General features: G+C 45.9%; 1 protein-coding gene across 1 annotated transcript in view; it reads right to left on the bottom strand.

Moving 5' to 3' along the window:
- Positions 1 to 22200, bottom strand: part of PDGFRL (platelet derived growth factor receptor like) — a 46734-nt gene that overhangs the window by 3357 nt on the left and 21177 nt on the right. Inside the window, exons 3-4 of the mRNA XM_064272889.1 lie at positions 10019 to 10170; positions 4778 to 5071 (exon numbers count right to left, since the gene is read on the bottom strand). Of these exons, the coding sequence (XP_064128959.1) occupies positions 4778 to 5071; positions 10019 to 10170 (446 nt within the window). The remainder of the gene's footprint in view (positions 1 to 4777; positions 5072 to 10018; positions 10171 to 22200) is intronic.

Here is a 22200-nt window from a genome sequence, read left to right as displayed (position 1 = left end):
GCTCTTGTTGTGTGAAGAGCTGTGAAGGAGAAGCCCAGAGTGCTCTGAAAGATCAGAATGGGAGAACCAGGAAAGGCTTCCTGAGAAAGCAAAGTCTGAACATACATGGATGGGAGAAGCAAGGAAGCACCAGGCCCGTCGGCCGGGAACAGCAGTGTGCACAGTCCCGGAGGTGAGAAGGAGGAGCCCTAGTGGAGGCAGGCCAGGCTACAGGGTAGAGAGGAGAGGATCGGGAACGGCTGGTAAGTCAGGTCACACAGGGTCTTTCAGGCCACATGCAGGGGTTTGACTTTAGTTTAGGAGAAGTGGGAAGGTAGCAGATGGTTTTAATTGGAGTTGTAATTGAAGGCAGTGGTGGTTCAGTGGTAGACTCCTCACCTTCCACGCGGGACACCCAGATTCGGTTCCAGGCCAGGGTACCTCATCCGTATCCACCATCAGTGGAGGCTCTAATGTTGCTGTGATGCTGAACAAGTTTCAGCAGAATTTCTAGACTAAGACAGACTCAAAAGAAAGGCCTGGCAATCTACTTTTGAAAATCAGCCAATGAAAACCCTATGGATCACGATAGTCCAGTCCACAACCCATCCAGGAGATGGCACAGGACCGGGCAGTGTTTTATTCAGCTGTGCTGTGGGGTTGCCATGAGTCAGGGCCAACTCAGTGGCATCTGACAATAACACAGCACGGGAAATGGACTGGAGAGAGAAGAGGTGGATGTAAGGGACACCAATTAGAAAGGTATTTGTGTCACCCCAGGGAGAGATGGTGATAACTTGATCTCTATTTGAAGTGAGGATGCAGAGGAGCAACAGGATTTTAGGGTGATTTACTGAGAAAAGTCAACAGGCCTGGGGGAGAAGGGAATGTCCGGCTTGACTCCCACTCTTTGGCCTGTGTACCTGGGTGAGTGACAATGCTATCATTGGGACAGAGAATGCTGAAGACTCAGGCCTGGGAAGGACGACCCTTGAGTTTAATGATGGGCGTGTGGGATTGATGGGCCTGGGAAACATCTAAGTGCAGATAATAGGTAGTCATTTGGATAGACAGTTGGAAACATAGCTTTGCAGCCCAGAGATCTGGGCCAGATGTATTAATTTAGGAATTATTAGTGTACAGAGGGTAAATGGAATGGAAACTCTGGTGGTGTAGTGGTTAAGTGCTGCAGCTGCTAACCAAGAGGTCGGCAGTTCAGATCCACCAGCCGCTCCTTGGAAACTCTATGGGGCAGTTCTACTCTGTCCTATAGGGTCGCTATGAGTCAGAATTGACACGACGACAGTGGATTTGGCTTTTTTTAGGTTTTAGAGGGTAAGTGGAGCCATGGGTGTGGCTGGGACTGTCCAGAGAGAGAAGAGAGTCAGCAAGAAGAGTGCCCAAGGTAACTCCAACCTGTAAAAGCTGGTAGAAGACAAAGGGGTCCCTGGTTGGGGCCAAAGGTTAGCACTCTGCTGCTAACCAAAAGGTTTGGCAGTTCCAGTCCACCTAGAGGTATATTGGTAGAAAGTCCTGTTGATCTACTTGTAAAAAATCAGTCACAGACAACCCTATGGATTACAGTTCTACTCTGACACACATGGGATTGCCATGCGTCACAACCAACTTCACAGGAACTGGTTAGAAGACAAAGAGCTGATAAAGCAGAATAAGAAAGTGGGAGGGGCGGAGGATGTGAAGCCAAGGAAAGAAGAGGTTTCATAGCAAAGAGGTAGAATCTAGCAGGACTAGGGCAAAAAAAAGTCTGCTGGATTTAATGGCATGAAAGTTGCTGAGAACCTTAGCAATACCTGTTTTGAAGGAGAAGGGAGAAAGCTAGATGGAAGTGGGCTGAGCTCTTTCAGGGAGTTTGGTTGTGATGGCAGAAGAGAGATGGCCTTAGCGGAGTGCTGAGGGTAGTCAAAGAAGGCTGTGAGTGTTATTTGGTAACAGGATAGTTTTGAGGACCATGGCCTGGTTCTCAGTCCCATGGCTGAGAACTACAGGCATTAAGTAGTCCAAATCCTAAGTTCAGAAAGCAGCTTCTCTGTCCACAAGACTGCTGAGGAGTGTCCGTGTGGTGCAATGGATTGCTTTTGTGTGGTCTTTCTCACCATGGTCTTGTAATTCCCAACCAAGTGATTGGGCGAGACTGTGCAAATAAGGTAAGTGTGGTCCTCCAAGGGAATTGGTCAGTTCCGTCATCCTTCTAGGCTTAAAAGAGCTGATTCCAGAGCAGAGGGAGGGCCTAACCACTGCCAAGGAAGAAGAGCCAAGAGCTAAGCATGTCCTTTGGACTCGGGATCCCTGTACTGAGAACCTCGTAGAACCAGGAGAGAGAGAGAGAGCTGTAACACTGAAGACGGCGAGAAGTGGTGGCAGGGAAATGGTGGCAGTAGAGACCAGCAGGAGAAGGCGCAGTGGCTTCTTGGCCCACAGAGGGAGAAAGCTGAGTGCCTTCTGACAGGAGGCTTGCTGGCAGAGTAGGGTGCCCTGGGCACTTGCTGGAGTTAGGTTTGCTGGCTCACAGAGCTACAGCTGACAGCCTTTGGGCCAAGGCTTACCGGTAGAGTGGGGTGCCTTGAGGCACTTATTGGCAGAGCTAAAAGAGCTTTGTAACACTTGCCCAAGCAGGGCAGAGGCCAAGGGACCAGAGAGAGGCATGCACAGCTGCAGGCACAGCTGAGAAGAGGCTGTCCTGATGGAAAAACTAGATCCTGAGCATTCCTGAACCCGAATTGTACCGTATTAACTTCTCTAATAAACCCCTTAATCATGATTATTGTCTGTGAGTTACGTGTGGCCAGTGCAATGAATTATCAAATTTGGCAGAGAAGTAGAGTGCTGTGGGAGGGAAGGTTGGTGTCAGAATTGGTAAAGCTGGTGGAGAGAGGAGGCATGTCTGACCTCTGCCTCATAGGAGTCAGCCTTGCACTGTTGATCTTGATTCTCCTTCCCCCTTGTGAAGTTAGAGAAGGTCAGATGCTCCTGCCATGGCCATTTTTACTGTCCAGGAGGAGGGCGAGGCTACTTCTGGAAAGGGGCCTACAGTACCACGGGGGGCAGCTTAGAACTGAGTCCCTTGTCACTCATGACAAGGTGTTGGAGCCACCATCTGTCCCCGTCAGGTTAATGGACAACAAGCCAGGTCAGCCATTTGCAACCAGGACAGATGCCTCTAGGTTCCGGGACCGACCCCCTCCCCCAGCCCCAGCACAGGGAGGGTGGGAGGAGAAGGCCGTCCTCCCACGTGCCTCTCCAAGCTGTTGGAGCCTCTAGTAGAGCCTGATGCCAGTGGGGCTTTGGAGTAAAAGTGGGGTTAAAGCTTTTTAATGAACAGTATCAGAAACAGAATGAGGCTGTTCCTAACCCGAGGTGACTACTGGATGTGGAACCAGACTGTGATATCATTCATGGATCTTTCCTACTGATGAGAAAGGAGGTTTCTACGAAGCAGAACCAATGGCTGCAGTGAATTCTTGGGAGAAGAACAGTTCAGGTGTGGTGAGCCCACTGGATTGAAACTCATCACTAAAATGGGGACATTTATAAAAAAGTTCTATTTTGTAATTGTCATATACAAGATATTCCATCAAACTAGACACTAAATGACCTTCAGCACACGTGTATATTCAGAAAAAAGAAACATGAACCAGTTAAAAAAAAAATGTTTTTAACAGAGAGCTTTGAGCATTTTTCAGTCCTGTTGAGAGGAGGGAGCAAGAGGATTGCGAAGGAGTGAGGGGCAGGCAGAGGCCAAGGGTTCTTCAAGAGGTGTGCAGTGCTCATAGTGCAAAGTGGAAAGAGATGAAAACATGTGGTGGCACTCCCAGGTAGGGGAGACCAGAGACCGGGGGTTTACAGTGGCGTCATCTACCCATGTGCGAGGTTCTTTCAGCAACCCTCAGCCCTATGGGTACATGTAGGATAGTGTTTTCCTGGGTGGGTGGGAGGAAACCATTGAAGGGCAAGAAGTCCAGGGTATTGGCAAGAGAGCACTGAGGTGATGAGCCGTGGAAGCTGAGCTGGGTGGGGGTGGGGAGGGCGGGAGAGGACTGCATAGTGGACAGTAGAGGGTGAAGGTGAAGGTCAGTGCAGAAAGAGCCCTGAGCAAACAATCCGGGAAGATGCGAGGCCATGGTGGGAGCCTGGGTCTGAATCAGTGATTCCAATGTCAGGGCAGTTGTAGTTTTTGACACTGTGAAAGCTTGACTGGGGCAGGAGTCAGGGAACCAGGCCAGTGCATCCCAAGTGAGTGTTGAAGTCACCAAGAAAGTGGAGTGGTGAGGAGGACTGTGAACGAAGTGCCGAAATCTTCAGTGAATGAGAGGGAGACACAGGGAAGGAGAAGAGAAAGCTGGTACACCACATGGAAGGAGCCTCAGAGGGCAGGGGCTCTTGACAAATCGTAAGGGAATGATGGTCAGGAGGTGGCAATGGGCGCAAGAAGGCACTGATCCCACCTCCAAGCTCTGAGGTGGGGAAAGGATAGTGCCCTTAGGAGACAGCAGATTTGGATTAAAGCAGTGAGGCTGAAAGGGTGTCCTAAGAGCTTGGGGATGTAGGGCAATTGCTGATCAGTCACACAGAGGCAGAACCAGAGGGAACAAAGAAAGGCTTTGAGAAGAAAGGAAGCAGAGGGGTGTTGGGTCAGGGCCATGGACAAGGAAGCAGCACCCTAGAAATGTGGTGCAGCAGAGGAACCTGACTCTAAGAAAAGCACTCCATGCCTCCTCATTTCCATCTGTAAATAGGGAACAGCGTCCCCGGTGCCTCGGTTGGTGGGTAGCAGGCTTACCCTCTACATAGAGCAGTTGGTACTTGACGGAGATCTGAGACTTGCCCCCAGCCTCAGCCTTGCAGTAGACCACCCCCTGGTGGTCAGAGTGAGGATGCAGATACACGAAGCCTCTCTTCACGTCGTACATAATGTCAGTTCCATTGGCTGGGATTTCCTTGGCCGGGAACTCCCTGTGGAGCGTGACTTTGGCTGACAGGACAGTCACTCGACAAGGAACCACAGCCTGTCTGTCTGGGCTCAAGTAGACAACATCAAAGTAACTGGGAGATGGTACAAAGAGTTCTCCTTTCTCTGCAAAGGGGAAAGACACAGGCTTATTGATTCTCGAGAAGCAAGGTAAGAGAACCTTGAGGATTCTCACGCTTGGGGCACAAAGAGAAGAAACTCGCAATACATTCAGAACACTGAGTCCTTATCGGTATAAACAGGTATTTTTCTAATGGTTTTTTTTTTTTTTTTTTGAAGGATTCCCTCCTCCTTAAAGGAAATAAAGATACTTGCTCAAGCTCAAATTGGGCCCATGGAATTTACCAACCACACTAAGGAAGCAAGGAAGGAGACTGGTTTCCTTATGTCTAGAGCATTGTTTAAGCCTGGAAACAAATCAGTGCTTCTTTCTGGAGAAATTCAGACCCAAGGCAGATGGTCAGTAGCTACCAGTTATGGGGAGAGGGAAGGAAAGCTTCCCTGAGAGCGCAGCACCGTGAAGGCTTTGGTCTCCTCGCCTATCCTCACTCATGAGAACCTAGTTCCTGGTATAGGGACTGCCAAGGTTGGTGGGAAGGGAATGGAGTAGGGATGGGCCAGGAATCCTTTAGTCCTGGCTTCTGGGCTCCTTACGACCACCACAGGGCTGGAGACTTGCAGTCAGTTTTATACACCACTCCTGTTTCCTCTGAATGACACTACATGTCGTTCTTTAAGATCTAAATGGTGGCATTTTTATCTTCCAAAAATGAAGACTGGTGTACCAATACCTTCAATACAATCAAGAGACTCTGGCTTTGTTTGAATGGCATTTTATTTAAGCCCTTTTTTCTGGATCATTCTTGAGTGAATATTACAGTAATAAGAGAAATTTGTGAACACACTGAGCCCACCATTTGTTAAATCGTTTTCTGGGCTTTCCCTGCAATGTTCCTGAAACCAATAATTCTTGGCTTTTTCCGTCACAAGACTTCTTTGTGCCACAATTATATATTTTAAGTCGGGGACAGAACTCCTGGACACAACATCAAATGTCTTCACGGGCCAAGAGCTCTTTGGCTATGCACGCTAAGTCCACTACTGTGGAGGTCTTTCCTCCTGCCCCTAACCGTGCTCAAGGGAATGTATCTATCATGTCTCAGCGAGTCTCCATCTTTGCAAGGCTTAAGATCAGGCTGTGAATCTGTGCTACTTCATGATAAATTGACTTTCAGGATTAGGAAAGGGGCCCTTTGTCAATGTTGTACCCAACACTCGTGTTTGCACAGAGCAAGTCTTGGATGTGCCACTTAATTTCTTGGTATTTCCATGTCCCCGTTGCAAAGAGAAGAATCTGGACTAGACCATCACCAAAGTCCCCTTCAGCAATAACATTTAAGGATTCTGTGATTGGAAGATTTAGAGGCAACTATTTGGTTGTTTTTTTAAGGCTTTGTATAGAAAAAGTTTATCTGAAACAATGAGCAAAGCCAGTAGAATAAGTGAATGATCTGAACTGCAGAACACAAAAACGTGCTCTTATGTCTTGTACTATAATACGTGCTTTGAAATAAGTGATCACATCAGCTGCTTTAACAAATAGAAATATATATATATATTCATAATTGGTAGCTTCCATCTACAAAAAAAGTTCATTTAAAAAACTATAGATTACATATGCCCCCTGTAAATGTGTTTATATCTGCCAATGTAGATGACAAACACATTATGAAAACTAAACACATGGAAATTTAGATTTCAAAAAAATTGAATAGGCTATAAACTAAAATCCAAATTATAAAAAACTCCATATATAGTAAAGTACTAATTAGTGTGGTCGAACTGCAGATAAAAATTGGAGTCCCAGCCTTTTGCTATGAGAAAGCCCTGCGGCCGGTAATGTTCTCTTCCTTGATCTTGGTGGTGGTTGCATGTGTATGCTCACTTTATGAGAATTTACTAAGCTACACTTGTGATTTGTGTCTTTTTCCCTGTTTATGTTATACTTCAGTAAAAACTTAGAAAGACCCCTCTGAGATCCTCCTGGATATAGATAAAAGAGGAAATGTAAAATGTGGCAGCTGCTTCATCAAAAATTCCACAAATTAACAGCAATCAGCCCCCCAGAAGAAACCTCACACTGTTTTCAATCAAACCCTAGGAAGCATACAAACATGATGAATGACAGCCATCTCTCTGTGTGGGTAGCTGAGAAGCAGACACTCCGAAAGAACACAGAGCCAGCAGCTTCTGTAACAGCCCGTCCTGGTTTTGTAAACCTACCACGCTTGAAAAGACAAATTGCTAGACCCTGTACTGAAAATCCAACTGGACTCTGAAAACAGTACAACACCTTAGGTCACCTCCCTTGTGGATCCAAGTCTTTTGAAAGTTGAGATAGATAATTTTTAGCCTTCTTTTGGTTCATAAAAGGACTTCAGTACTTCAGTAGATTAAGAAATAATCTGCCTCCACAACTCACATATTAAGAAAACCAAACCAGTTGTCATCCAGTCGATTCCAACCCGTAGTGACCCTGTAGAACAGAGTAGAACTGCCCCACAGGGTTTCCAAGGAGAGGCTGTTGGATTTGAACTACTGACTCTTTGGTTAGCAACCGTAACTCTTAACCACTGTGCTACCAGGGCTCCAAAACGCACATAGAGAACCCTTTGCCCTAAGTGGATGTTGTGCACAAGCAAAGCCTTCAGGTTAAAATCTTGCTCAATACTTGAGGAAGACATGGCAGTGCTCATCTTGCCAAAGAATCTTCATCCTGCAATTTTAAATGTTATTAGTCCTTGTCCAGAATCTCAAATGCTCATTAGACTTAATTGGTCGTCTTTTCCACTGTGGCTTCACCGTGCGATATACTATAAAGGGAAGTTGTACTATACTATATTATACTGTACTGTACTATACTATATTATACTGTACTGTACTATACTATATTATACTGTACTGTACTATACTATATTATACTGTACTGTACTATATTATACTGTACTAATACTAATACTTTACTACACTATACAGTATACTATACACTATACTATACTACACTATACTACACTATATACTATACTATACTATGCTATAAAGGGTACGTGGGAGGTTGTGCATGGAGCATTCCAAAATGAAGATAGAAGGGATTGACTATTAACAAAGGTTAGCAATGCTCCTGAGCAACACCAATTATGCCAGCTAGTGCCTCGCTGTCTGTCTGACCATCTATGTATCCACCCATCACTTTGTCCCAGAAAAGAGTTGAGGCAGTAAGAACCCTGGACCCCAGATCAGAAAGCCAGGATCCAGACAGCTGAATTTTTACCTTCCAGAAATGAGAACTAATCTACCAATTCTTTCCTTAGGGCAATCAAGGAACTCTGTTTTGTGTGTGTGTGTGTGTGTGTCCTGTTTTGGTTTGATTTATTTTATCATGGCACATTATTTAAATCCTTTCTTTTTTCTGGATCATTCTGTGAGTACTGTCTTATATTATTGCTATAAGTTTTGAATTGGTTTCAGGTTTGAATCCTTGCCCCACCCTACAAGCCATGGAACATTGTAGAAGTCACCTTGCCATTTTGAGTCTCCACACCAGCATCATTCTTTCCAAAATAAAGAAAATAAAATAACCTCTCCTTATTTCACAGGGGGGTGTTGTGGGAAGGAAATGAAACGTATGTGCGTGTTCTTTTGGAATTTAGAGTATCCTGCTAGAGCATCTTCTTGCCAGAGAGGAGAATTCGGGGCAGGGAGAGAAAAATGGCTGAGATTTTGCTAAAGCCTTCATTAATGACCGAGGAATGAGGCCATTTGGGTCATAGGCCTTAGTCACTCTAGGTCTGAAAGGTAGATGGATTTAGGCACATGGACAGATCTCATGAAAACCCTCACCTGAAATTCCTTGGACCATAGAAGCACGAGGAAGGAGGGGCGTTTGCAAGATTCCTGAAGCTGTTCGCGGCTTCTGAACCCTATCAGAGAACTTCATCCCCCGAACCTGAATGCTTAGAGACCTCTGCAGAGGAAGGAGCTGGGGGCTACTCTGCAAAGCCTGTTTCTCAGAGTGCAGGCTCCACCTGGCGCCTAGCGCTATAGGGAGGAGAGTTTTCCACTCTCACCTGCTTTCTCCGGCCCCTCACTCGGGCTCAGGGGATGGGATTTGACACCACAAGGACCTCAGCCATTGGGAAGTTTGTCCCCAAAACCTCAGCTCAGAGCACTCATAAGAACAAATGCAAGGAGGCCATTAGCCAGCCATCCTATGAATATGAACATGAATATTGTGGGTGCTGGGAACATACTGACAAAATCTACAGCAGCACTACCCAAGAGGGCTTTGTGTGATGATGCTGTCCAATATGGTAGCCGCCAGCTACACGTAGCTATTGAGCACTTGAAATGTAGCTCCTGTGACTAAGAAACTGAATTTTCAATTTTATTTAATTAATTTGTATTTGAATTTAGATAGCCACACGTGGCTTCTGTTGTTCTGTGCCATTGAGTCAATTTTCGACTCATCACGACCCCACGTGACAGAGTAGGACTGCCCTGTAGGGTTTTCTTGGCTATAATCTTTATGAAGCAGATGGCAAGGTCTTTCTCCCATGCAGCCGCTGGGTGGGTTCGAACTGCCAATCTTGCAGTTATCAGCTGAGCGCTTAACTGCTGCGTCAATGCATGACTAGTGGCTTCCATATTGGACAATGCTGGTATAGACTCTGGAATCAGATCGTTCTGGCTTCAAATCCTGGTTCTGCCACTTACTTGTCGTGTGACCTTGAAGGACTTAATCCCTTTGCACCTCAAACTTCCCATCTGAAAAATGGAAATATTTGTACTTACCTGAAAGGGTTGTTGGGAGGCTGGCATGAAATAACTGATGTAAAGCCCTTGGCCCAGAGCCTGACAAAGAGTGAGTGCTCAGGTTGTCCCCTTCTTGCCCCCCTCTTTTTTTTTTTTACTATTCCGTATGCAGTGGGAACCTTCGGTTCTGGGTCAAGGCAGGAAGTGTGAAGAGTTCCACAAAGGCACCCACCATTTTACCTGTGAAAAAGATGTAGGTGGAGCCGGTTCTGGCCTCGTCCTTCCTGCAGACGTAGCCATGGCAGAGCTGCAGCCAGCAGCTGAATTCGCCTGTGTCAGCCGCGGTGGAGTTGACCAGGATCAGCTGGCCATAGCGCTCATGCTGCTTCACGCTGCCAATAAAAGGAGGACGGGGACGAAAGCCAAGTCAGGCCTGGGCCAGCCTTGCAGCCACTCTCCACTCCGTTGTTCTCGGGCATAACGCCCCGTGACTCGGTGGACTGGAACAGCCATCTCTGAGCTTGCACAGACTAATAAAAGGGTATATTGGGGGGGCAAGGGTGTGTGGGGGCAGGCACAGAGAAAAGCCTTTCCTGAAGGGAAATAATAAATGACAATTGTGTTTTCCAAAGAGAAGAAATTCTCTTTGACCTCAGAACTGGGGTTTCCTAAAACAAAAGCACTGGGGCAAGAGCAACTTGGCCACAGAAGCTCAGCCAAAAAGCCCTGGGCTAATGTTTTGTTCTTAGGCTTTGTTTCGAATGAATTCATTTAAACAGTGGTCAGGGAAGCACATAGCGTTCTCTGCTGCCCAGAATCGCTTCCACCAATTTAAGGAAAAGACTCAGAATATAAGCTTGGAGGCTTAGGGGTACTACAATCATCATATCAAAATTTAAAACTTTTCTTCAGGCCAAAAAAAAAAAAAAAAACAACTATGCATCCCCCCTCTGGAAAAGTGTTCGGAGGCCTTGGCCACATGGATTTTGCCTCGGGCCTCATCCTATCATTTCCACGTTTATTTTCTCTTTTTCATCTTTTGTAATTTTATCTTGTCACATGATGAATTCTTTGCAAACCCTTTCAATTCCTTTACGAAATGAAGAGAGCTGTAAATACATATTTATTAGCAGTAAACACTAGTATTTATCCAATTGTAATGGTAATTAATTGCATTGTACTCTGACAGGGTTCCAGATGTATCCTTGGGACGGATGTCCCCTGGGGCTTATGAGTCTCAGTGCACATGTGAGAGATGCCAAGAGCACTGGTTTTAATTTGATGATGCTTCTCACATATCCAAGCATTGCACTCCTCTGAGGTCTGTGTACTTTCCTGACGTGGCTGGGATTCTCCTGTTTTATCTTGCAGCAGTAGCAATATCGTCCACCTCTTTAAATTTAGCCTCCAGCACAATGTCTGGCTTGCTGACCCTAATCGCAGCCCTGTTTGGGTTCACTGCTGAGGAGCTGTTGTGCCCACCAGTCAGTTCTGCCAAGAGGCGCCTCTGTACTCCCACTCCGTCAACTGCCTCCCTTAAACTCAACGGAAATCTCTCCTCCTTCAGGAAGCTTCTAATTAGAACCGACTTTCTCCTGGTGATGTAATTGGCTCCCTTATTCACTACTCCCAGGATACTCCCAGCTTCCTGTTATTATACTAGTTGGTATGAACTTTGAGGGCAGAGACTGCTGTATTAGTTTTATGACAGAATACAGTAAGAATTCCTTAAAAAAATTTGAATTGAAATTGAGTTGAACCACAGCATTGGAACCAGAAATAACCTTGAAAAGCAGATATCTGGCTCCCTATTTTGCCAATGAGGAAAATGAGTCCTAGACAGCAAAAGCAACTTCACTGAGACCCACAGATGGTGAATGGCTGAACAAGTCTTCCCCGAGACACTAAAGGAGAAAATGCATATTAAGCACTTGATGCAATGCCTGGTTCATGGTATTATCCTAATTATGTCTTAATTGCATATAGTTACGCATTAGTAGTAGTTATTGTGTTAAGGTGTTAAAAAGCAAAGATGTTATCTTGAGGACTAAGGTGCACCTGACCCAAGCCATGGTATTTTCAATTGCCTCATATGCATGCAAAAGCTGGACAATGAATAAGAAAGACCAAAGAAGAACTTACACCTTTGAATTATGGCGTTGGCAAAGAATATTAAATATACCACGGACTGCCAGAAAAACGAACAAATCTGTCTTGGAAGAAGTACAGCCGGAATGCTCCTTAGAAGCAAGGATGGCAAGACTGCGTCTCACTACTTTGGACATGTTGTCAGGAGGGATCAGTCCCTGGAGAAGGACATCACACTTGGTAAAGCAGAGGATCAGAGAAAAAGAGGAAGACCCTCAATGAGATGTATGGACACAGTGGCTGCAACAATGGGCTCAAGCATAACAACAGTTGTGAGGATGGTGAGGGTAGGGCAGTGTTTCATTCTGTTGTACACAGGGGTGCCATGAGTCGAACCTGACTTGAGGGCACCTAACAACACAGATTAAAGTAGTTTTTGTGAATACTACTATTACAATGGCAAACAACACACACCCAGCTTGGAGACAGCACCGCAAATTAAAAACCAGTCCACACTGAGCGTGTTAAGGACCAGCTGAAGAGTTTAATATAAGTGAAAAGATCAGAGTCCGCAGAACTCAGATGAGAACTCTAAGAGATTGGTCACTGTGGCTGGAGTGGTTGGGAAGGCAGCTTTGTAGAGAAGCGAGACAAGCTGGACTTTCAAAGGTCGGGATGAAGTGGGAAGGAGGAGCTAAGGGGCTGAGGGGGGTTGAGAGCCGCTTGCTGGGAACCTACACACCACAGGAGGGCTGGGACCTGGTCTGCTTCGCTCCCTGCCTGGGCCCCAGTAGTTAGCGCAGAGTCTGGTGGGTGGAAAACATCAATAATGATTCCCAATTATTCCCATAATCCATTAATTACACCCTGAATTTGGACTTTAGCCTACTTTACTGTGAGGAAATACATTTCTCTTTGTTAAAGCCATCCACTTGTGGTATTTCTCTTATAGCAGCACTCAATGACTAAGGGCTAGATTTCAATGGGTTAAAGAATGAAAAAGCGGAGAGAAAATGGAGGCAGAGGTCTCCCTGTGTGGACCATAAAAGCTGGCCACAGTCCAGTGGAGTTCAGAAGGTAAAGCCTATATGTACAGAATCAGTAGGGAACCAGTAAATACTGAAGCACCTTCTCCAGGCCCAGCACTGTCTAGCTCTGCAGCCATGTAAATTAGGAGATGCCATTTCTATCGCACCCGGAAAGATTGGGTGCATAAGAATTTAGCACTCGGGAATAACCTACCCCACCACAGAATCTGCTTACCGTATCTTTAGCAGGATTGGGGGTGGAAGGAAGGAGATGCTGGAAAACATTTCTGGATTTTCCCACCCCCTCTTACATGCAGACTATATAAAACAGGAAACAAATTATTTAGCAGGATTACAGTTGAAATGCCTGGATTTAAAATTTCCATTTCTGCTAATGGCCTCACATAGTCCAGGCAGCAAGCTGCCTGAGGAGTTGGAACACGACCTAAGGCCTCTGGGGGCTGAGTCTGCACCTGGAAATGGAGACAAAGGTTCACTGAGCCCCACAGAGCTGCTGTCTGTATGGAGATGTTCCCCCAAAGGCCCTTCCCTTCTCTTGTAACCACTTGGCCACACACTAAGGGGTGGGAGAAGTGGAGGACGAGAAATTTGGGTGAATGTAGATAGAGATTTTAAAAAACCCCATTGCTGTCGAGTGGATTCCAACTTATAGCAACCCTGTGGACAGAGTAGAGTTGCCCCATAGGGTTTCCAGGGAGCAGCTTCTGGATTCGAACTGCTGACCTTTTGGTTAGCAGCCAAGCTCTTAATCACTGTGCTACCAAGACTCCAAGAGAGATACTCTGCTTTGTAGTATGCAACCTTTTCAATTCGCTATTATATTGACTATATTGTATCATCACATCCCATTATACTATATTAATCCCTTCCTGAGCAGAAATCATGTCATAGACTTGCCTGTATCATCCATAGCCTTCCATATGGCATAAGGCTATGCAGACAGCAGCTAGAGGTGACCAGGTAGAAAACAAAACAAAATTCAGTCAGTGACAATGAGTCGAATAGCGTCCCAGGGTCCTTACTCCTTGGCCCCCATCTTAAACTACAAGGGAGTCAGCACCTATGCAACTAGAGGGACCCTGAGAGGTCATCTGGTTGGATCCCTCATTTTACAGAGATTAGGGTCACATGGCCAGGCAGAGTCTGAGCTGGATTGGAGCCCCCAGGGCTCCTGAGAAAACAGAGCCTGGCATGCTTCCCATTGTGCTTTCAACAGAAGACGCCTGTGTCTATTATTTCAACTAAATCAACAAACCCTGACCCGAGTGACTCAGAGGAAGTCCACGGATGATGCTAAGATAGACCTTGGTGGATTTGGGCTCACAATGTCGGGAAGCTCATGGAAACAACGATTGTTCTCATAACTTTGGGAACGAGGTCATCTTTTAAACATTGCAGCCATATATATAGGGGCTATTCACTTCTAAAAGTCACATTATTATCTTTTTGGAAATTCTAACCTTGCCGGGTGCTATACCCGTCAGCACTTCTCTGTGGGCTACAAGAAAAGAGACCTCCCAGATCTGCTTAGCTGAATGCTCACAGCCTGTATTCAGGGTAGAATAAGCCCTGGAGGAGGAGTGAGTGCTAGAAAACAATGGAGCAAGCCTCCACCACCCTTGCTAGGAAAACAAGCTGTGGATTACTAAGAGGCCGGCTCACAGCCATAGTCAGAGTATTATGGCTAAGTTATAATGGTGAACGCAGAGGCCGCAGGCCCGGGCCCACTGGCACCTGGCACAGTGAATTCACTGCAGAGAGACTCGCCACATCTCCCCACCCAGCCGAGAGTCTCACGGGACCCTCTCATGCTGATGCCGCTTGGACAGTAAATCTTCTGAGCACACATCCGAAATCTAAAGAAACAGACTGTTGTCTTGGTGCACGGACTCGGGGAAGGAGTGCTGGGATTAAGTTCAAAGCTGGTTTACTTTACTAAAAGCTGCGTGGATTTGAGAAAGCCCCTTAGCTTCTCTGGACCACAACCTAATCATTTGTAAAATGTAGGGTCTGGGTCATGGCTCCCCCAACTGGCTGCATATTGCGGTCCCCGGGGTGGGGGGTGGGGGGGTTATGCTCTTCTCCTTGGTAAATGCATTTCATTCCTTTCCACATCCCACAGTCTTATCTTCAAGGCCTGATCTTCTGCAATTAGGTAATCAATCAACCAATGAATCCATCCAGGAAGTCTTTCCTGCCTCCCAGCCTATGCTGACCTTCTCCACTGTCCTGTTGGCCTCTACCCACTCACTCCTGGCCACAAGCTCTTTTGTTGGCTCTGCGAGTATCTGTTGTGCATGTCATGTATCTCACTAATTCTTAAGCTGCTTGTGGTCGAGACCATTTCTAATTTTTTTCTCATACATTTTCTCACACGGTGGGCTTTATATATGAATAAGGCAAAATAACTATATTTGGTATGTACGCTGCTCAGCTCGGAGCCCTGGCGGTGCAGTGGTTAAGAGCTATGGCTGCTAACCAAAAGGTCAGCAGTTCGAACCACCAGCTGCTCCTTGGAAACCCTATGGGGCAGCTCTACTCTGTCCTACAGGGTTGCCATGAGTCAGAATCGACTCGACGGCAAGGGTTACAATCTGGTCCACTTGATACCTATTAACCTCAAGCTGAGACACACCCACTGTGGTCACCCTTTCTGCTCTTACATGAATAGTTCCCGTCTACTGTGTCCATCCCCCCCGCCCAGGATGACCACCAGCTAACGCGCTATCTGTGCCATCCCCTGGGCTGCAGATGGAAATCGAGCTGCCAGGTTATGAGGCCAAGCTCTCTCCTATTGATTCTGGTTAGTACAGAAGGTTCCATACCCCTCCCCTGCCTTGTCCCAGCTACTAAGTCAACTTCATAGCCAATAGCAGTGTTGTTACAGGGAAGGGTGAACTTGCACTGTCTGACCTCCCTTTCATGACAGGTAAGACACCAGGTCTAACCTGGATTCTATGATGGGGGATGGGGGTGGCGGTGGGAGTAGGGCTTTTGGCAGTAAGGCATGGTCTGAAAGGCAAAGTCCAGGGATGAAGTCAAGATCAAGGCCAAAGACAATCAACCAAAGGGTTTGAGCAGTAAGGGACTGAGCAAGAGGAGACAACATGGTCCCGAGGCCCATGGAGGTGAAACCCAAGGTGCTGGGCAGATTCCCAAGGGCAGTGACTTAGTACCTGCCCACCTACAGCCGGTTGTGTGGGTGCATTGGAGCTGGTAAGGAGCTGAGCCCAGACACTGTAGACAAAGCTCTCATATCTTAGTTTTGCTGTTTGTGTCTATAATGTGCCATTCTACACAGTTATAGAGATTTGTTGTTGTTGTTCTTAGTTGCTGTCAAGTCAATTCCAACTTACGTCAAGTCGATTCCAACTTATGGCAACCCCATGTATACAGAGTGAAACTGCTTCATAGGGTTTTCCAGGCTGTGACCTCTCATAAGCAGATTGCCAAGCCTGTCTTCTGAAGCACCTCTGGGTGAGTTTGAAGCACCAACCTTTCAACTAGTATTTAAGCGCCTGTTTGCAACACCCAGGGACTCCTAGTTACGTACTTGCTGTAGTCAGTTGCCATCGAGCATAGTAGACATACTATTGTGCTGTGATAATGCCTGTTATTGTTTTTGCACATTTAAATCTCGGACTGCACTCATATAAAATCACATTTTTTTAAGCCAGGGTTTCACTCATATGATACATGTAATCACTGAACATTATACCATAAACAGCATATCGTTCTGCAATAGCGTCTTCAAAATATCTAAAATATTTCTTGATATTCCTATACTGTTCTGGGTTTGTGCATGAATTTGATTTTATTATAATCTTCTTACCACACTTTAATGCTGTGAGGCACAACTGGGATCATTAAACCTAGGTTTATCAGAATGTTCAAGAAATGAGATGTTAATGAAACATTCTTTTTCAATAAGAGCTAGCAGAAAACATTTCCCCCCAAACTTTATAATGTTCTTCCACCCATTTTCCCACCTTAATGATTAGAGTTGGTTGGAACTGCTTTGTCGTACACTGGGTCTTACAGTCCCTCAGGGCCATTGTTGTTGTTAGGTGCCATTGAGTCAATTTTCAACTCCTAGTAACCCCATGTGGCAGAGTAGAACTGCCCCATAGGTCTTTCTAGGCTGTAATCTTCATGGGAGCAGATTTGGAGGTCTTTGTCCTGCAAAGCCTCTAGAGAGGTTTGAACCACTGACCTTTTGGTAGGCAGCCGAGTGCTTAACCATCATGCCACCAGGCCCCTTGAGGACCATTAGTGTGAATATCAGTGAGCGCTCCAGTGTTACAGACCGATGGTTTGCAGGAGGTTGAGGTAAATGTCTACAATGATTTTTCAAACAAAATTCCTAAAAAAACAGCTGTTTTCTTGTGAGTTACCTTTGTCAGATACCACACTGTGAATAAAGACAGCCAGTCTTCACTGTGTGGGCTCAGTGCCTCACATGCGTTCCCTTACTCCATCCTGATAAAAAGACAGTAAGGCTGATGTTGATATTACCGCCACCACCACCGCCACCCAGGACCTGGACAGAACATAGCCGTGTGTTTCTGCTGCTTGAACAGTTAGTACACCCGGAGAAGTCCTGTATCTCACCTCCCGCAATGACCCATCACTGGGGGGACACTGGAGGGTCTGCTAGTAGTGCCACTGAGAGTCTGAAGGAGAGAACTCTACCTTCAGGATTGGATAAAGTATTGATTTTAAACTCAACCGTGTTCTAGGTAGAAAACCATCTGAAGGTCAGTGTCAGAGTTTGGCTGGAGCCTATGCCTTTGGTTTGCCACTGCAAATTAGACCCAAGCTATAACTCCCAGGTAAGTGCCCAGGCAAAGGCAGAGTGCCAGCATGTTCAATGAGCCTCATCGTCTTCAGCTGTCCTGCTCAGAAGGATAAAGTTAAACAAACTTTGCAAGATAATGAGTTTGAGTTATAAGGACACCTCCCCCAGCGCAAGACCGGAGCAGTCTACAGTACTGACCACAGTGTGTGTCACAGCTGCAGATTCGTCATCAACTGTGGGATTTTTCTGTTTATCAATACTTCTTAACATTGTTCTCTTTTTCTTTAAAAATGTCTCCTGGACACCTCTCCTTAATGACGCGTGGAAACGTGATTAGACTGGCCGGGAGCCCGTGGTCAGCTTCCTCGGCCCTCCCTCTTTTGTGTTGTCTGTGGGTGGGGTAAGCTGTTGCCAATTGTGGCCAAATGAAAAACCAGATGCCTGTCCTTCTCTCTAGATGCTATTTATTGTTTTCAAAGGAACCAGCCATCAAAGACATCTCCTGTGCCCTACCCACTCCTCCAAACTTCCAGTTCTTGCCTGGAAAATGCTAACATCTGACCAGACACCATGGACACATCCTGAAAGTCAATGCCTGGACCCTTCGCTTCTAGGGAGCAGCCCCGAGGTTTCTGTATCAACACATCAGCCTGTTTTTACTGCTGTGACGTGGCTAACAACCTGGCTAAGATCGCCAATGTCTCACTGTTCCTACCCAGTGTTTGATTCATTTCAACCAATTTCCAAACCACCTATTCTAAGTTTTTTCTTTTTTCTTCCCTGGCCCAGCATCGTGCCAAGGATTCCCTGTTCTAAACTCCAGAAGTGCAATATAAGGAGACTAAGGGGCAAAAAATATTTGCAGAAAAGAGGAAATGGAACAAGTAGATCCTCCTGGGGAAGTCAAAATCAAGGACCCACTGAAGAGACACCAACTTGCCTTGGAAAATTTTGACTTAAAGACCACTGGTAGGGTCCACTCATCCAGACTCTGGGGCCTCAAAAGGTCTTAGATAGATCAAAGTAATAGTACTTACATCCTGAAAGTGCTCACAAAAGGAACGTTTTCCAATTTATTCAGGGCCATTTCAAGGACCCTGACTTCAAGGCTCTGCCCTAAACTTGGCTTGCACACCAAGCACACTGTGCACTGAGCATTTCTGGGCAGAAATGGCAGTAAGCATGGGGATCAGTAAATAAGCCATTGGGCATAACTCTAGGGTGGGTCAGTGAGCCTCAAACCGGAGAACTCACGGCCCCTGATGAGAATCCCCCGAATCCAGTCTGAGAAGTATGGATTAAACACTCTCGTTGGGTGATGGTTAGCGCCAACCTGAGTGTGAACAGAGATGCAAATGCAGGTGTTACGGGTTGAATTGTGTCCCCCCAAAACGTGTGCCAACTTGGTTAGGCCATGATTCCCAGTATTGCGTGGTTGTCCACCATTTTGTCATCTGGTGTGATTATCCTGTGTTGTAAATCCTAACCTCTATGATGCTCATGAGGCAAGATTAGAGGCAGTTATGTTAATGATGAAGGACTCAATCTACAGGCTTAGGTTGTATTTTGAATCAATCTCTTCTGAGATATAAAAGAGAGAAGCAAGTAGAGAGCAGAGGGACCTTATGCCACCAAGAAAGAAGTGCCGGGAGTGGAGCATGTCTTTGGACCCTGGGTCCCTGTGCTGAGAAACTCCTAGACCAGGGAAAGATTGATGACAAGGACCTTCCTCTAGAGTTGATAGAGAGAGAAGCCTTCCCCTGGAGCTGGCGCCCTAAATTCAAACTTCCAGCCTCTTAAATTATGAGAGAATAAATGTGTTTGTTAAAGCCATTGGCTGGTGGTATTTCTGTTACAGCAGCACTAGATGACTGAGAAAGCTGGCATCTGAGAGTCCTGCCAGCAATTGTTTGAAGGAGGTTGATCAGGTTATTCTTAAAGGTTTTTATATTATCAAAAAATTAAAGTAAAAAAAAATTTTTTTTTTATCCTTGCAAAATAGTTTAGATCCAGGAATGGGTCCAGAGAACCCGTTTTGAGGAAAACAGGGATGGGAAGCATGGAGGGAGAATGGATACGCCTGAGACTGAGAAGAGATGTCATCGCTGTATTATGACAGATGCTATCCCGAAGGCGGCGAAGAGCTCACATTATGGTTTAAATCCCTCTGCATTTTCTACGTATGTAGATTTATAAGGGTTTTACATCAGTGACTCATAACTGCCCTTAGATTTCACTGTGAATTCCTCGACATGGCTACCAAGGCCTTCCAACGGGCAAAACTTGCTTACCTCCCGGCATCTTCACCCCTTACTGACCACCTTCCCCTCCTCTGCCTCCAGCCACCCCATCTCCCCCTACACTCAATGCTTCAGCTATAGTGAACTCTCTTAGTTTCATGGTGTTGTACTCATTTTCAGAGCCCTGATGACATAGTATGACATAGTGGTTAATAGCCCCACTACTAACCAAAAGGTCAGCAGTTTGAATCTACCAGCCACTGCTTGGAAACCCTATGGGGCAGTTCTACTCTGTCCTATAGGGTCGCTATGAATCAGAATCGACTTGATGGCAACAGGTTGGGTTTTGTCTCAGGTATTGGTTAAAGTATAACTTGAAACTGTGACCACAGAGTAGCCTAAAAGGATGAAAGAACCATAAACACAAGTGTGCTCTTATTTTACCCCATCAGTCCTCCTTTGAAATGTTCTTCTTACTAAGGAAATTGAAGCATAGCTGAAGCCTGCCATCTAGCGGGCCTTGTATGACATGGTTTGCTGATGCAAAGGCAGCAAGCATCACGGGAGACTTGGAAGAACTTCAAGAGAACACCCATCTGGGCCCCAGCCTCTGGGCTGGTCATTCCACCTCTTACAATGTGGGATTGTTTATGCCCTCCTGATGGTGCTCCCCTTTCAAAGTAGCCCAACATAATGTTCTAACATTCTGAAGTCCAAAAGGTTATCCTAAATCAACATGGAATTTCTCCCAATTTCAATTCAAAGATAGCCTAGCAAGAAATCAATGCAGCGCACCAGAAAATTATATCTTTTTTGTTTCTGCTTTGAATCTTAACTTTAGAAATAGTTTGATTAGTCTTGAACTCAAGAATGAAAAAAAAAATTAGACAACAAATCTGTCTTCCTTGAAGCTATCTCCATTAGCTTGTCTGTCTAGAGCTATGGCTGCTAACCAAAACGTGGGCAGTTCAAAACCACTGGCCACTCCTTGGAAACCCAATGGGGCAGTTCTACTCTGTTCTACAGGGTCGCTATGAGTCAGAATTGACTCCACGGCAATGGGTTTGGTTTGGTGTTTTTTATGTATACTGCAGAGCCACTGAGTGAGACAGCTGCTGTAAGTTGGGAAGAAGCAGGCCCAGGTTCTAGGGCTCATGTAGCCACTCACCAGCTTGCTACACTAGATCAGCCACTTATCCTCTCTGACTCTCAGTTTCTTCATCTGTTAAAAACAGGGGCTTGACAGAGCTGGAGAAAATTGTAGAACAAAATTTTAACTCCCCAAAAAAACTAGACTTACTGGTCTGACAGAGACTGGAGAAACCCCAAGAGTATGGCCCCTGGACACCCTTTTAGCTCAATAATGAACTCACTCCTGAGGTTCACCCTTCAGCCATCAAACAAAATGAGACTAAATGGATGCCTCAGCCTAGGGGCAAGGACAAGAAGACAGGAGGGGACAGGAAAGGTGGTAGCAGGGAACCCAAGGTCAAGAAGGGAGAGTGCTGATGTGTCATGAGATTTGGAAACCAGTGTCACAAAACAATATGTGTATTAATTGTTTAATGACAGACTAGTTTGCTCTGTACACCTTCATCTAAAGCACAACTGAAAAAAAGGGGGGGGGCTTGAGTGAAATAAAAATAACCCCTAAGGTCCCTTTTAGCTGTAGTGTTCAATGAACTTGACCCAGAAGGCACAGGTACATGACCACAGGGGCCCTGCCATTAGACCGACTAGGCTCAGTGCCCCCAGCACCATTTCATCACTGAAATACTTACAGAGGACCTGCAGTGCTCCAGGCCCTGTCCCGGGTGCTAGGAAAACAGCAGTGAATAAACAGACGCCAGCTCTGCAAAGCTTAAGCCTAGCAGTGGACACAGACATAAAAGAAGTCATCAGGTGTAATGTATTCACACAGTTCTGGCTGGAATATGTTCTTCAATGAGGGTGTATAACTGGGACCTTAGGGAGGTAGGAGCCGAGAGCAGGGAACGCTCCCCAAGGAAGTGACAGGCTTGGATCTGAAGGATGTCCAGCAGTTATTCCAGTAAGGAGGAGAGAAAGGTGCATTACAGGGAGAAGGATTTAAATGGACAAAGGCCCCTAGCAGGAACAAGTTTGACATATTTGGGAACCAGAAAAATTCCATAGAGGCTGGAGTGTGGAGAATGAGAGATTAAAGTGAAACGAGGCAGGAGAGAAAGGTTTAAGAGTATGCATGACCTTATGGGCCTTATTAGGAGT

Source organism: Loxodonta africana, chromosome 19 (genome assembly GCF_030014295.1).
Source record: "Loxodonta africana isolate mLoxAfr1 chromosome 19, mLoxAfr1.hap2, whole genome shotgun sequence".
Taxonomy (NCBI): Eukaryota; Metazoa; Chordata; class Mammalia; order Proboscidea; family Elephantidae; genus Loxodonta; species Loxodonta africana.
Note: the sequence above shows the minus strand (reverse complement) of the source record. Positions and strands in the feature narration are given on the sequence as shown.